This window comes from Dipodomys merriami, unplaced genomic scaffold (genome assembly GCF_024711535.1).
Source record: "Dipodomys merriami isolate MVZ:Mamm:240054 unplaced genomic scaffold, mDipMer1.0.p SCAF_1, whole genome shotgun sequence".
NCBI lineage: Eukaryota > Metazoa > Chordata > Mammalia > Rodentia > Heteromyidae > Dipodomys > Dipodomys merriami.
Window position 1 is genome coordinate 13,719,616 of NW_027202270.1, and position 15,088 is coordinate 13,734,703.

At 46.6% G+C, this 15,088-nt stretch overlaps 1 protein-coding gene across 1 annotated transcript; it reads left to right on the plus strand.

Annotated features, from left to right (window-relative positions):
- Window positions 1–1,814: 1,814 nt before the first annotated feature.
- On the plus strand, window positions 1,815–8,734 carry Pax3 (paired box 3). The gene is made up of 6 exons (XM_070026290.1): window positions 1,815–1,899; window positions 3,156–3,391; window positions 4,683–4,812; window positions 5,978–6,112; window positions 6,731–6,991; window positions 8,631–8,734. Exons 1-6 carry the CDS (start codon window positions 1,815–1,817, stop codon window positions 8,732–8,734), a joined length of 951 nt encoding a protein of 316 aa, XP_069882391.1.
- Window positions 8,735–15,088: the final 6,354 nt, after the last annotated feature.

The window sequence follows — 15,088 nt, forward strand, 5'->3', positions numbered from 1 at the left end:
GACTCCAGGGCAGGAAAAATTCAAATATGATAAAAGAAAAAGGGGGAACTTGAAGCCCAGAAGTCATTGTTTCCTTTATTTCAAAGGGAAAAACCTGCCTGATTCTCATCCTTTTGATTGATTAAGGCCCTGAATACCTCACAGTCCCGGAGTGACAGTCTCTGAATAGACTTGAGCGAATAAAGCGAGGAGCAGAGACGCGGGGCTGGCACTCGGGGGTGTAAAGGAGGCGAGTTCGCTGGCACTTACCAAGTTATAAATAAAAGGCTATGCACAATGGTACCTTCTCTAAGGACAGACAGTCTTTACAACACTCCTGGCGTCATATCCTGCTGAGGGACACTTCAGCTCCTAGCCAAGACTTTGCTCCTTTTATTTTTCCAGCCCCTTTAGTCTGAATGCCATAATAAATTCCTGAGAACAAACGCTGCAGCCGGGCAAAACTTTAACATATAGATGCATCTCTGCCTCCGGGGTCTCTACGTGGAGATTTAGAGCCCCAGCATCCTAAGAGAGTTTTTGTTTTTTTGGTGTTTTTTTTTTTTAAACCAAGTAAAGGAGATGACTCTTCCTAACGGGCCAAACTTTAACGATATAATCTTAGGGCCTGGTTACCTGCTTGCTGCCTGTCTGCCCAGCTACCCACCTCCTATCCCTCACCTCTAGATGGAAAAGACAGAAAGGACATTACAGGCACATCCTGGACTCTTCAGAGAGGAACCCCATGGGGAGGATCTTAGAACGAGTCTAGGCCAAGGGGCAGAGACTGACCAGAGGAAGGGAAAGTAAGCCTTATCAGCGCCCCCTGCGGCGGGCAGTAAGCCCAGCCCGAGACCCACAGGTGGAAAAATCGGGGATTTAAAGAGAATGAGAGAAACTGTCGAGACAGGCGGACACGGAGAGACACAGAAAGACACCAAGTCAGAGACGCAGAAACAGAAAGGCCAGGAGAGAGACCGCGGAGGCGCGCGCCCCGAGAGTGGTAGACTGAGGCACACACACGCGCGCGCGCACACACACACACACGCACACACGCACACACACACGCCTCCGCCGCTGTCATCACCCTCGGGCTGTTGTCTCCCGGGTTCCTCGGGTCCACCACCACCACCACCACCACCCTTCTCTCTTCGGGGCTGAGGCTCAGCGCGAGTCGCTCTTGGGGTCCACGGAGGCCCGGGCAGTCTGGGATGGGAAGAGAAAGTGGCCGCCGTCGCCCAATCAGCGCGAGCCTCCGCCACCCGGGCCGGTCTCCTCGTGGGCCAATCGCAGCTCAGGGCTCCTGACCAAGCTTTGGGTGAAAGAACTAATAAATGCTCCCTAGCCGGGATCCCAGCACTCGGGGTCCCGACGAGAGGAAGGCTCGGGCCGCGCTCCTGCCTCGCCCCCCTTCCTCCCCCCCACCCAGCTCATCCCGGCGCTTGGAACTCCCCCCCCCGCAACTTTTCCCAGCGCCGCCCCCTCCCCAGCCCAGCTACGGCGCCATTCGACCAGACGCACACCAAACTTTTTCCACCCTGGGCTTGGGGATCCGGGAGTCTAGGGGTCTCCACACCCGGCCCCCCCTCCACCTTCCATCTCCAGCCTCTGGATTAGGAGGCCAGCAGCCGACCCCCTCCTCCTCCTCCTCCTCTTCCTCCTCCTCCTCCTTTCCCGTGTCCCTCCCTCTCTTTCCTGTCGTTTTTGGGGGGAGGAGGGAGGAGCTCTTCACGCTCCGTAGAGTTCCCCAGGGTCACCCGCTGCGCCGCGATCGTTTTTTTTCCCCTTTTGCCTTCTTCACCTGGATATAATTTCCGAGCGAAGCTGCCCCCAGGATGACCACGCTGGCCGGCGCTGTCCCCAGGATGATGCGCCCCGGCCCGGGGCAGAACTATCCACGCAGTGGGTTCCCGCTGGAAGGTAAGGAAGGGCCTCGGCGCCACCTGAATCCCGGGGCTGGAGATCGACTGTCTCCCGGCCCCCCCCACCCCCGACCATCCCCGACCCGCACCGACTCCTTCGGAGAGTCCAAGGAGGAAGTCCCACTTCAAGAAGCCGGAGTTGGGGGCCAGGCCCGGCCTCACTTTCCATCTACCATCCGCTCCCCGGTGAAAAGCCCGGCGCGGAGTTTGGCGGCCAGGCCTGCGGCCCGCGGGCTCCACCACTTTTTCCCGTTGTTTGGAAAGGGGATGAACAGCATTTGGAGCCACCCACAGAAGCCACTTCTGCGCGCAAACATGGTCCCAGCGGAGTCCACATTGGGAGGACGTTTGGGCGTCCCCGCGGAACCTTCTCGCAGGGCAAAGTTGTTGTAGTGACTACAGGCGGCTCCTGCCATCGTAATTGGACTTTTTTGTTTTTTTTAGCACTAATGAATAATAATAACAACAATAATAAATCAATCCCGTTCAACTCAAATAGCAGCTCCAAGTTTCTGGATCCTGTATGTTTGGGGATGCCTTTTCCCTCTGTCTGCCTGAAAATGTAGGGCATTTCAGAAAGTTTTGCAACTGCCTTCTTTTCCTTCCTCACCCCCTTCAAGAGCTTTTCTAAACAATTTGAAAGGTTAGGGCCCGGGCGAGCAGGGGAGGGGGTGGATTTGGACGGTGTCTTCAGTGCCCCACGAATGCAACACCCGTGCTATGAAGCGAGGCCGCGATGCCCACCAGCCTGAGCGCCACCGCTGTTGCTGCGTGTAACAGGTGACATTGGCCACCACCTGTGCCCGCGTTCGTTCGGTGTCCTTTCTGAGTCTTTGACTGTACTCCAGAAACCCCAAGAACTGCCAGCTCGCCCCAAACCCTTACTGTAGCCCCCAGTTGGGCAGATTTTGAGGATAGATCTTGCCAGGACCCCATCTTCTCCACCAACCCCAGGGGCTGCTTGCTCCAAGTCGCTAGTCTGGGGTCGAAAGGGAAGAAGAGCTCCGGACCAGGTAGCCCGGCCTCATCACGCGATTCCATGCCGCTGGGATGCTTAATAATTTGACCAAATGTGACCAAAAGCGGGCCTAGAACTGGGAGTCGGGTAGGAAGCAGTTTAACTTTGGGGCTGTCAGAGAGAAGAATGCAAAATTCGGTGGGTTCGTCTTTTCTTGTTGTTTTCTATTCCCTCTAAGTGACTTTCTACGTGTCCTTCTCTTTTTTGTTTTTTGTTTTTCTCCTTTCTTCTCCCAGTGTCCACTCCCCTGGGCCAGGGCCGCGTGAACCAGCTCGGCGGAGTATTTATCAACGGTAGGCCGCTGCCCAACCACATCCGCCACAAGATCGTGGAGATGGCTCACCACGGCATTCGGCCCTGCGTCATCTCGCGCCAGCTGCGCGTGTCCCACGGCTGCGTGTCTAAGATCCTGTGCAGGTACCAGGAGACAGGCTCCATCCGTCCCGGAGCCATCGGCGGCAGCAAGCCCAAGGTGAGCGCGCGGGCCTGGCTGTCCTTACTTGGGGCTTGGGCTGCAGTTTATCTAATGGAACAGCAGGTCGGGACTAAGGGCTGCCACTTGGGGCTTTTCAAAAAGTTAGTCTTCAAGTCCGGGAAGGGGTGCGTGTGCGTGTGTGTGCACTAGCGCACACACGCACACGGGTGCAGTAGCAAGGACAGTCCTTGACAAACATTATAGGCAAACTCAACGTTTTGTAAATGAAACACATAAATCCTGGGAGCGCTGAATATCTCATGAAATTATTTTATCAAACACCGAAAGCTTGGAAGCTGTACACGTTCACCTGTTGCTGATGTCTTCTTAACTGTCTTCCCTCAAGCCTCATTCACCGCACCGCGCTTTCCAAACTTCAGAACCTCTTTTTCTGTTGGTTTAAAAAATGATTTCTGTCCCATATTTAATTATCCAAAGACTCCAAAAAAACCCCATTTGTGATTTTTTTTTTTGTAGTAAGCATTGACTCTGCTTCAAAACGGCAATTTAAAATGATCTTCAAATTATTTTGGTTCTCTTTTCAAAGAAATTCACACTGGCTAGGGCTGTGTGTGTGGAGATTACACATACACTATCTTTTCTTCTGCTTCCGAGGGAAAGCCAGGATGATTTTCTAGTTTGCAGGGGGCAAACCCCAAAAGAGTTATGGTAAACTAGGGACTTTCAAATATGTTTCAATTCTCTCATTCTCCCCAACCCTTTCTCAACCTAAGAATCCTTATAAACTCTTTATTTGTGGTGAGCGGAAAGTATAAATCTCTCATTAGGCATATCACTCTTCCACTCCATTTTTAAAAATTCAGATAGACAACTTTTTTGCATCTCATTCTGCTCTTCCCTTAAAAAAAACAATCTTGTATCTGTGCAGTGGTACAAGTTGCTGATCTAATTAGTTTATTCAGTAGCTCTCTCAAGCATTACCTTTTTAGTTTCATTTTCGCATGATTCGGGTATAAAGAGTTGTCTTTATTCCCAAGCATCAGAAAATGCCACCCTTGCCTCCAAGATAGTCTAATTCTTCTTGATTTCAGTGGGTTGTGGGAGCTTATCTGGGCAGGTGGAGGGTCCCCAGGCTGCACTGGAGTTCCTGTCTGCCTCTTTGTAAAGCGAATTGCCTTTGAGAGTTGTGATTCTTTGGCTAACACGGGGGGGGGGGGGGGGAATATCTTCTCAGAGGATACTGGAAAGGGCACCAGGCTAAGTGGTGGGTTATTTTGTCTAGCCCAGAGTACCGGGGTACTCATGCGGCCCGCATGTTCTCTTAAAGCAGGTAACGACGCCTGATGTGGAGAAGAAAATTGAGGAATACAAACGAGAGAACCCTGGCATGTTCAGCTGGGAAATCCGAGACAAATTACTCAAGGACGCAGTCTGTGATCGCAACACAGTGCCTTCAGGTACTAGACCCAATTAAGGTCTCCATGCCTACAGTCAGTCACTATTACCCATGCGGACATCCATACCACAATCCCTCAATGATTGATCCTGACTATTGGGCGGCGGTTCTCCCAAGGCCCTGAAATATTTATAAACCAGACGTTCTTGGCATTTTATGGAGCTGGGGGGGGGGGTTGCTTGTCCCTAGGGTGGAGGGTTAAGAGACCTCCATGGACAGACATCTCTCCAAAGAAGGCAGGGAAGGGGATGTGAGGCAGAGGCCAAGCATTTATTAATATTGATGTTCCCTTTTAAAGAGAAACAAATGTTTTGGTAACCTCCGTCAAAAAGAGATGGAGCCCTACCAATCAAGATTCTGCTTGTGCTAAAAGAGAGCTTAGGCAATTCCCCCTCCCATATTCCCCGAGAATCAGTCTCAGGGACCATCCAGCCTACCACCACTGTCTCTCCCCCCCCCCCCGCCCTCCCCCGTCTCCCCCCCAGGGAAGAGAAAGACCAGCGGTAGAACCAGAGTCAGGGAGCGTTGGGGAGTTTGTTTTTAATTAAAAGGAAACTCCCTTTTTCCCTTTGCAAGAACGATATATTTCAGGGCATGGATTTGTTTACCAGACTGGAATCTGGAAAAAATAAATGGGGGAGAGTGCATTTTCTTTTGATTTTTACAATAGGAAACGATTCTGCAGTTGAAATTTAAACCTTTTATAGCCTCAAAAGAAAAAAAAAGTTGGTTTGCAGGGGGAGCAGGTCTGCGGTGGCTCTTGACTGCATTCGAACCTCGAACCTCCAGGGCCAAACGACTTCAGGTGGGGAGACTCTCAGGCCAGAAACTTAGCATACCATTGAAGAAGTGAAACAAACGCTTCTCAAAAGGAGAGGGACAAAGATGACATTTTCTTTTTCCACCCACAGTCGAAGGCTGGAGGAGTTGCTCCCGCTTCCATACCTAGAGGCCTATAAAAGGGATGGGGGTTGTGAGTGGAAGGAAGAGACAATAGTGTGCGGCACTGATGGCGGAGGCCGGAGATTCGGATTCTGGAGGGAGATTCCAGCTGAGGGAGCAGGACAGGATGGAGGGTGGCCCTGGTTGGGGCTTTTAGGGGGATGGATCTTGAACAGGCTGGTGCATTTCAGCTGACCGTGGGCCCTTTCTCCTCTCATCTGCAGTGAGTTCCATCAGCCGCATCTTGAGGAGTAAATTTGGGAAAGGCGAAGAGGAAGAGGCTGACCTGGAGAGGAAGGAGGCCGAGGAAAGTGAGAAAAAAGCAAAACATAGCATTGATGGCATCCTGAGCGAGAGAGGTGAGTGGTGGCACAGTGGCTGCTAGCTCCTGGCCCTGGCTTGTCCTGGTTCTCTGACAACCCATCGCTGGCTACTGTAAGAGCCTTCAAATGAAAGAACACAGAAGTACTTGCTATGAAAACCAACATCTGCTCTGTTCTAATCTGTTACTTTTATCTTCATGGTGCTGGGGGTGGAATCCAGGATCTCACGTATACTAGGCAAGTGTTCTACCACGGACTCAAACTTTCATTTATTTATTTATTTATTGTTGTTGTTGTTATTATTATTACTATATACCAACTTTAGTCCACCGAGCCTAAACCGGTGAATGAGTTCATCTGTATGTGGTACTGATGGTGTCTTGGAGATGAGTGGAAATGAAGACTGGGAATCTCTGAGCAGTTGGGGTATGATAGAGGATATTTAAGCCTCCAGAGTTTGCAGTAGCTTTTCCAGCCTCAAGAAAAGCAGGGATGAGAGAGAGGGGGTGAGGGCAGACAGCCAGAGACAGAGACAGATACAGACATAGACACAGAGACAGAGACAGAGGCAGAGTTTTGATGGGTTTCTAAATCCATCTAATCTCTTCCGTGTTGTGTGTATGTGTAGAAGTTGGCTGTTTTTGTCATTTTAAGTATTGATGGCATTTAACCTGAAGGTGTCTGAACCCAAGCTTTGGGTTACAAGACTGAAGGATCTGTGCTCCTGGGTTCTCAGTACTGTCATCCTCCGTCCCCTCAGGGGTACAGACCACCCACTCCATATTGGCTGTGGCCTGTCACCACCAAGAGAAATTCTTCCCCCGCCCCCAAGGGAACAAGAATTGCAGGCTGCTGCTTTCCCATTATTACCTGCTTGGAGTTGTCCTGAAACTTCAAAGTTAGAAGGGGAGGAGGGTGAGAAGAGGGAGGGGAGAGAGACAAGGGAGTGTTCAATGCCTTGGGAGATGGATCTGAACAGGATCATTTTGCCAAGATCTTTTTGCCTAGATCTTTACCAAGATCTAGGTGATTTTTGGTTTGCTGAGAGTTGCATCTCTTCAACTTAAAAAATATCAGGAGTGACTGGGTTCCCTTCTCAGTTTGGTGGGTTCCCTGACTGGACCCCTTTGGGCTAAGCTGAGTTTTGGAGCTATCCTGGGGGCACAGGTGGCTTTCCAGGGTGTATGATCTGACTAGGGTGGGGTCCTGGGTGGGATTGAGCCAGGAAAGTCACTTTTTATTTTTTTACCTTTATCATCTAAGCCTGGGTGTGTAGCCTTCTACAGTGGTTTCTTTCTGAACGGCTGCAAAAATCTGCACACAGAAAACATTTAGGTTTACAAACAACTAGAATGCTTTGGGACACATAGAATGCTTTGGGACACTCATGCAGTTGAGAAAAGATACCTCAAACCCAATGCTGGTGAGCAGTGTGATGATGTGTGCTGTCCCGTCCCTCCCTTTAGAGCAAGAGCCTTCCTTGGACTCAGTTTAAGCCTCTCTTTTTTTTTTGGGGGGGGGTGGTATCTTTTCCTGGCCTGATCTCTGAGAACACACTTTAGTTTTTATTCTAGCCCAGCAGGGAGATGCTGGGGTGGAAGGAAGGTAAGGAGTTGAGCAGTTAGACAACCTCAAACCTAGAGAGCTCTTAAAGCAATGGCTCAGAGGGCCAAGAGTTGTTGGAGAGGCCTATATCCCTGGCTTTGCTAACTTGTTGCTGGAAGCCACAGCGGGGCAAATCTGCCTGTCCCTCTCAGTACAGGCAACCGAGGCCCAGGAGACAAAACGCCCCAAATGAGCTGGTCAAACATTTGTACAACTTTTCCAGCTTTTACAAAGAAGGCCTTCTCTACACAATCTACACTTGGAGATGAACTTGGGAGACAAAGCCTGGAGAGTCCATTGAAACTCACACTTTAGCTTGGCCCAGACAAAGCTCCAGCTCGGAGCAGCTTGATGTGAACAAAGGAAGGCAACCTTTTTATAATTCAAGGAGAAAAGAAGAGAAAACAGCCCCACAAAGGACCCAGAATAGACATTATGGCCTTGCAATGAGGGATGAATTATTCAATGAGCCCCAATAGTTGCTGCGCCAGGAAGTTTTATGGACTCTCCAGTGTGGAAAAAGTGCTCATTTCACCTACAAAATGTTTCTAGTCTAGCTGCGCTTGCTGCCATTCAAGGGAAATTGCTACCATTTTAAAAATCAGAGTATTCTTCCCAGTGGGAGCTGTGCGGTTGACAACACACACACACACACACACACACACACACACACACACACACACACAAGGCCCGCACACACCTCAGCAGCTGACGCTTAATTTAATTTGGAGCTGTCAGGGAACGCACAACCTCACTCTATTTGGAGCCTCCAGCTTCTTTTCAGGAGGAGCTTTGGAAGGCAAGAGGAACCCAGAGAAAGAATGGGGTGAAATGTACTGAGATACAGTTTGCAATCTGGAAACCTCAAAAACAAACAAACAAAAAATCCCATCCCTTGTTGGGCATCCAAAGTGTCAGGCTCGCTCCCCGCCATGTTTGTACCGTACAGCCGACGTTGAGAAAGAACCCGGACAGAGAAAGAGGGAAGAGCTGATCAAGGAGGGACTTGGGGGTACCAAGACCACCGCGATGGGCTCTTGCCGGATCTTCTAGCCCGGTGGATCCGGCGGGCACTGCTGACATGGGCTTTCGGGGGGGGGGGGACAACTTTGGCGCACCGGGTTTGTTTGGCAGACACTAGGACGCACGGCCGAAAGGGCACCCGAAAGAGGTCAGAACCACTCCCTTTTATTTCTCCGAGATCTCTTTAGATTTCCCAACTCCCCCTCCCCCTTTTTTTTCTTGACCAGTCCCAAAGCAGCACGGCCCGCGGACCCGCTGCGCACACGGGCCGGTGCGCCCAGGCGCTGGCGAGCCCCGGGGCGCCGTGCGCCCCCCCCCATCCATCCTTCCCGCATTCTCGCCCCCACTGAGACGAGAGGGTGGGGCAACGTAGGCCCCCCCCCCACCCACTCGGAGCTCTCGCTGCGATCCGGAGCCAGCGCAGGCCGGGGAGCAAAGCCCCGGCCCAGGCCGGGGAGCAAAGCCCCGGCCCAGGCCGGCACCCGGGGGCTGTGGGCACGGCCCGTGCTGGGACCACTCAATGGGCGCCTCTGTTCCTCCCCCGGCGCGGCTGAGCGGGCCCGCGGGCGCCGCCACAATGGGCTGGGCCTCCTCTCCGGTGCCCTGCGCCAAAGTGCCGCGCCGCGCCGCCCCCTCCCCTACGCCAGGGCCCGCTGGCTCGAAGCTCAGCTCGCCGGGCTGCAGCCGGCTCAATTGCCTCCTTTATGTCCTTCTCGCTTTCATCTAGACACAGCCCGCCTCCCCCTTCTTCTTTCTCTCTCTCTCCCTCTCTTTTTTTTCCTCCCTTGCCTGAGGCTCACATTAGTGAAATTTCTGCAACCTCCCCCCCATTGCCCCCCCCCTTATTTTAAAGAAAGCTCTTAACACAAAAGCAGTGACTAATCAATAGAAACAGCTCCTTCATCATCATCACCTCCTCCTCCTCCTCCCCCTCCTCCTCCTTTTCGTGTCTATTTGCCCCCTCCCCCCCCCCGCAACTTCTTGCAACAAAGTGATGCTTTTCCTGTTTATGAGTTTTGGGAAACATTTTTGCTTTATGTCGTAATGGAATTAAGAGGACAGATGAGGAACTGTAAATGGGCACGCGACTGCAAGACTCTCTCTTAAATATTTAGATGCAACCTTACAATTACTGACTTGTTGTAGCGCCTTTGAAGTGTCAGTTCGGGAGGGCGAGGGGAAAAGAGGCCAGATTGCCAAATTGATGTTTTGATTGGGGCTGGAGACACACTTTCCCAAGACTTTCCCCCTTTTCCAAATCACAAGCGAGCGTGGGAGGTTTGCAACAATTTCAAAGATGAAGCTAGGAGGCTACAAACCTGGCTGGGTGGGTTGGTTGGTTGGGGGAGGGGGTTTGTATTCTTTACATATTTCTCCGCTCCGATTTGCCATCTATAAGGAACGAATGCTTTTTGTTTCTTGAATTTGAAAGAGCAAAAGTGACCCAAGTTTTGCTTGAGCTTCTATTTGTTTGTGAGCGCTCTTAAAATGAACGAGGACAAATGATTTCAGATTTTAAACATATATAATCCAGTTCAAAACCACAGAAATAATTTTTTTTAAGTCCTGGAATTCTTTGTTACCATGGGATGCATGAACAGCAACCTTTTACATGAAGAGTGGGCTGGAAAGTGGAAAAAGGCCTGCTTGCTTCTCTCAAGTTTGCAAGGAAGGGAATGTTGGGATAAATTTGGGATGGACGACAAACAAGAGAATGAACTTTCCCACAGATTAAAATAATGGGGTATGGGTTTGAAATAATGGGATAAAAACTTGGTGACCCTAACTGGACTGACTGTCCACCCTCAAGTCCATTTGTCAGCATCTGGGAATTTGACCTCAACTTAGCTGATACACTTAATAAGGAACCATCCCCCCCTCTCAACAAAAACAACAACAACAACATTGGCACTAGAAGGCCTTGAATTCTATTAGAATACTGGTGCTGTGTACTTTCCCTCAATGTAGCAGTGAGGATTTCCCCTCCGATCTTTGTAACAGGAGAGTTGATCCTTGATTTTCTTTTTCCGCTTGTGTGTTTGACCTGGTTAAGTGTTGTAAGCTTAGTTCATTTGCTGGTTTGACTTGGTTGAGGGCTGTATGCTTAGTTTCTAGCCTTATTGAAAACACGCAGATTTTCTAATTAATGCCTGAAATCGTCTGTTTATTTGGGGGAGGGGTTGATGTGATTGTTGATAGCACGGAAACGGGAAGGTAGGGGCTTCAAGTTTGTAATAATTACTGAAGGGTCATTTATGAGTCCCCAGGGCTAAGCATTAAAACCCACCGGGGCGGCAGGTGGAAACAGACAGTGTGCCAGGGCTCGGGCGAGTGGAGTATACAGAAATCAGTCTTGTGACTGGGAGCTGGTCAGCAAACCGGCGCTTTCAACATCTATGAATATTTTGGGGACAGAACAAGAAGCTCTCCTAATTATAAGACTCAGTGTTCAAGTTGTACATAGAGTACATAAATGACCAGTGACATTTAAGGCTTGATCATCCAGTGAACAAGATTTTGACCGGATCTTGGATGGAGAAAGTGGTAGTTTGGTGGGACTCTTTGACAGGTAACTTATTTATGCGGGCAAATAAAGATTAAGGAACCATTAAGAATGTACATACATAACTACCAAGGCACTAAAAGGCAATTAAGCAGTCAGTTTAATGTCTTATCTCACTGGCTGCCCTGAGGTTGTTTTACAAGTAGGAATTAAAGCCTGAAAAGGATGTTTTCAGCGGCCCTGGCCAAATATTGATTAAGTAGCTGTTTGTTGATAGCATTGTTATGCATTAAAAGGCCGAGAGCTCGGGCCTCCTTGGCCATCTTCTATTGTGAGACGTGTTTAGCTGCAGAGATCAAAGTCCGAATCCCTTCAATTTATCCTGGAAAACTCTCCTTTTCCTCCGAAATTCTGAGAAAGTATGACCAAATTCTCTTTAGGAAATAAAAACTGAATCCAGTTACATGTACATGGTTTATAGAAAAGACCCATGGGGCGATTTTCATTATCCCAAGGTGATTCTGATTCCTTGTTTAGAAGTGGTGCTAAGATGGTGATTTTATCATCACATTGACTTTCTCTCTCTCTCTTTTTGGTGGAGGGAATGCAGGTATAGGAGCAATGATCTGACTAGTACTGCCTTTACATACAAGAGTTTTGCTAAAGTTGCATTTCAAGCTATTATGATGGAGAGAAAAAAATGTCACATTTGAAAAAAAAATGTAGAACTCGGTGTTGAATACACAGGATATTTCTACATATGTTTCTGTCATTTTTGTGTTTATAGATGGTTACATGATGCTATACATTTTAAAGCCCCTTAAAATATAGGAATAGATATTTGTTCACGTGTGACACTGTGTACATCATTGAAGTTTATATACAAATTCATCACTAAGAATTAAGCCAGTACCAAATTATATCCAGTCACACAAAATAAAGGTTTATTTGTCCTGTGAGAGGCATCAGAATTTGAGATAAAAGTAAAGTTCCTACTTCATACTCTGCTGTTGAATGCTAAGGAAAAAATAATACCTGAATTATTTCATGATGTTTAGTGGCTGTTGATTTTTAGATGAACTATTACTTTTGTTTGTTTATTTCAGTACCCAATATATTTGTACTGGTCTTTCTTTTCTTATGAGGGCCAAAAGTCTTGCAAGGGGCTCTGTGCTTAATTTACAAATGCCAACATATCACTCTTGAGACGCTATGACTTTTGCCAGATTCAGGCTATGGATATTTAGCTGTGCAGTAGATGAGGATTTTCTCAAGTTTATTCTCCCTGGACATTTTACTACATAAATAATTACACAGAGAATTTTTAAATATTGGTTTTTATTACTCTTTCTCACTCTATTTTTGTATGATTAAACAAATGGCAGTACCAGAGTTTGAACTCAGGGCCCTGCACTTGGTAGGTGGGTGCTGTGCTGTTTGCCAAGCCTCCAGCCCTTGTTGCTTATGCTTGAACAAGATACATCTATATAGAACAGAATCATTAGTGGATGTTTTAAAACTAATTACTAATTTGTCTGTGTTCAAGCGCTCTCGCATATGAAATATTTAGTATCCATCATTGCAATATAGAATAAATAACTGAAGTAGACTCAAGGGGAAGTTAAAGTCAGTTCAGATCTGTTACGGTCCCCTATCTGGGGGAGATGTAGCATTAGAGAGTGCTTTGCTGCATATTTCACATGTACACACATACTTTATATACATATGAGGTAAAGTGACTTTCCCATCGGCAGTGTGTTATGCTGTGTGTTCAATACCCTACCAAGGAGATGAGAGATTCTAGATCCCTGTTGGATCTCATTTTCCTACCAAAGCAAGATTACTGACACAAGAACTGGCTGCCTTCAGCTAAGGAGCTATAGTCCTGAAAGGTGCAAAAAAAGTAAAAAGGGCTTTGCCACCCTCCTGGAAGATGACTACGGAGGAAAGGACAGAATTGCCCTGTGGCCATCCCTTGACCAGTTGTGAATTATTTTTGACCCCTTCATGTCAGTCTTCAGTAGAACACGCACATTTAGCTTATGGTTGAACTACCCTGTGGAGTGGGGTAGAGTGCAGAAGAGTTTTGTGCTTCTGTAGTATTGGGAGTTTGGACTGGAATTAGGATATTTCTCCTCTAAGAAAGCTTTGCTTCAAATGCTCGGTGAGGAGCTTATGCTCTGAAATAAGGAGAATATATTTGTTTTGTTTTTAACTTGGGATATACACAGTTATTAAAATGCCTGTGAACATGATAAAACACCTGTTTAATTGGAATGATTAAGAAAGTTCATCCTTCTCAGAAAGAGATAGGAAAATCACAGAATATATTTATGGAAAACAGTTGGAAGTTTAAAAAAAAAATAAATTCTTAACCTTTAAGGTCTCATTTTCTTTCCTTCTCTCCTGATTAAAAGCAAAGAAAAGATTAAGAGATCATTTTCTAATATGGAAACAACCATTTCTCTTTAAAATACAGTTTTAAAAAAGAACATTAGTGTAAAATTTAGAATTTGGTTTGACACCCTCCCCTCCGATAAAAAAAAAGAAAGGAAAATCTTAGGAAAGCATTTTACTGTACATTTTGTATATTTGTTTGTAGCATTTTAACTATCACTGAAGGAGTTTTAATTAAAAAAATAATAAAATACCTCTTCTCAGAGGCAGAATAAATTGATCAAAGTCATCTGGACTTTCATGTATCCATATTGCCATGAGAGACTAGAACTCATGACAGATAAGTAAGCTAGTTATATATTTGTATCTAATAGACTTTCAATATTAACTTTTTATTCAAGAGGCTAATTCTTCACTCATCCTGGACATAATCCAATAGATTCTTCTGTTTAAAAATAGCTGATCAAAATGCTTTGTGACAAAAAAAGAAGACTTCTTGGCTGATTAACACAAGCTTGAGGGGGTGAAAAATCCACTGATTTTTTTCAGCATTTAATGATTTAGAGGATCATACTGAGAGTTCAGATAGTATAGTTTTATGGAAACACAAATGTAGCTTTAAAAATGTTTACCATCATTAAGCCTATTTCTGGAATTATGTGAAGAATTAAATGGTCATAAGTCATTAGACATTATAAGTAAGTGAGGATACTAAGTAAGAAAAGAAAGTTAATTACTGTACAATTTATATTGGGACATAACATTGGTTTAGTTTATTGTATACTTTCATAACTAATACTTAGATGATCACAAATGTATTTGCATTTTAGCAGAAAATCTACATACTTGTATTTTGTGAGTTTTTATAGGCACATACACGAAGTAAAGTACCATAAGCTTTATCTCCTTTTTTTTTTTTTTTTAAAAGCAAATTCTAGTCTAGGCAGAGGGTCAGTTTTCAAACATATATTTTATTTGTTTGTTTATTGTGGTGCTAGGCATCGAACCCACGGCCTCACACATGCTAAGCATGTGTTCTTCCACTGACCTATACTGTTAAGCCCCAGTCATGTATGTTTAAAATCAATATTTAAGTATATTATCACGATTAAGAAAATTTTGGCCAAAGAGTGCAAATGTATTTTTACCTCTCAGTTATCATGGTTGAGCTTAAGTTGAACTAAAGAGAATTAATTGGCCCAATTAACTTTTTCTTATAAGAAAAGCAATAGGTTTCATCTTTTGGAATCATCTCCTGGCTGATTTCCTGATTAAAGGTCACTATAGCAATGTGTGTTTTTGTCCTATCTGATTTGAACACACCTCAAAGTACTTTTCCATATGTTTTCTTGTCTTTTAAACACAGTACTCAAGTGACCTGTGCTTGTTTGCCAATGGTGCTCTAAAATTGAGGTGAATTGAAGTTCAGGTGTTGACTCAACATATGTAAGGTGGGGAGCATTATACCAACTTCCCAAGGTTCT

What these genes read in the sequence shown, in the direction of transcription:
- Pax3 (XM_070026290.1), top strand. Translation starts at nt 1,815, where the DNA reads ATGACCACGCTGGCCGGCGCTGTCCCCAGGATGATGCGCCCCGGCCCG. An exon ending in CAGTGGGTTCCCGCTGGAAG is followed by an intron (nt 1,900 to 3,155) that starts GTAAGGAAGGGC and finishes TTCTTCTCCCAG; the next exon opens with TGTCCACTCCCCTGGGCCAG. An exon ending in TGGCATCCTGAGCGAGAGAG is followed by an intron (nt 6,113 to 6,730) that starts GTGAGTGGTGGC and finishes TGTCATTTTAAG; the next exon opens with TATTGATGGCATTTAACCTG.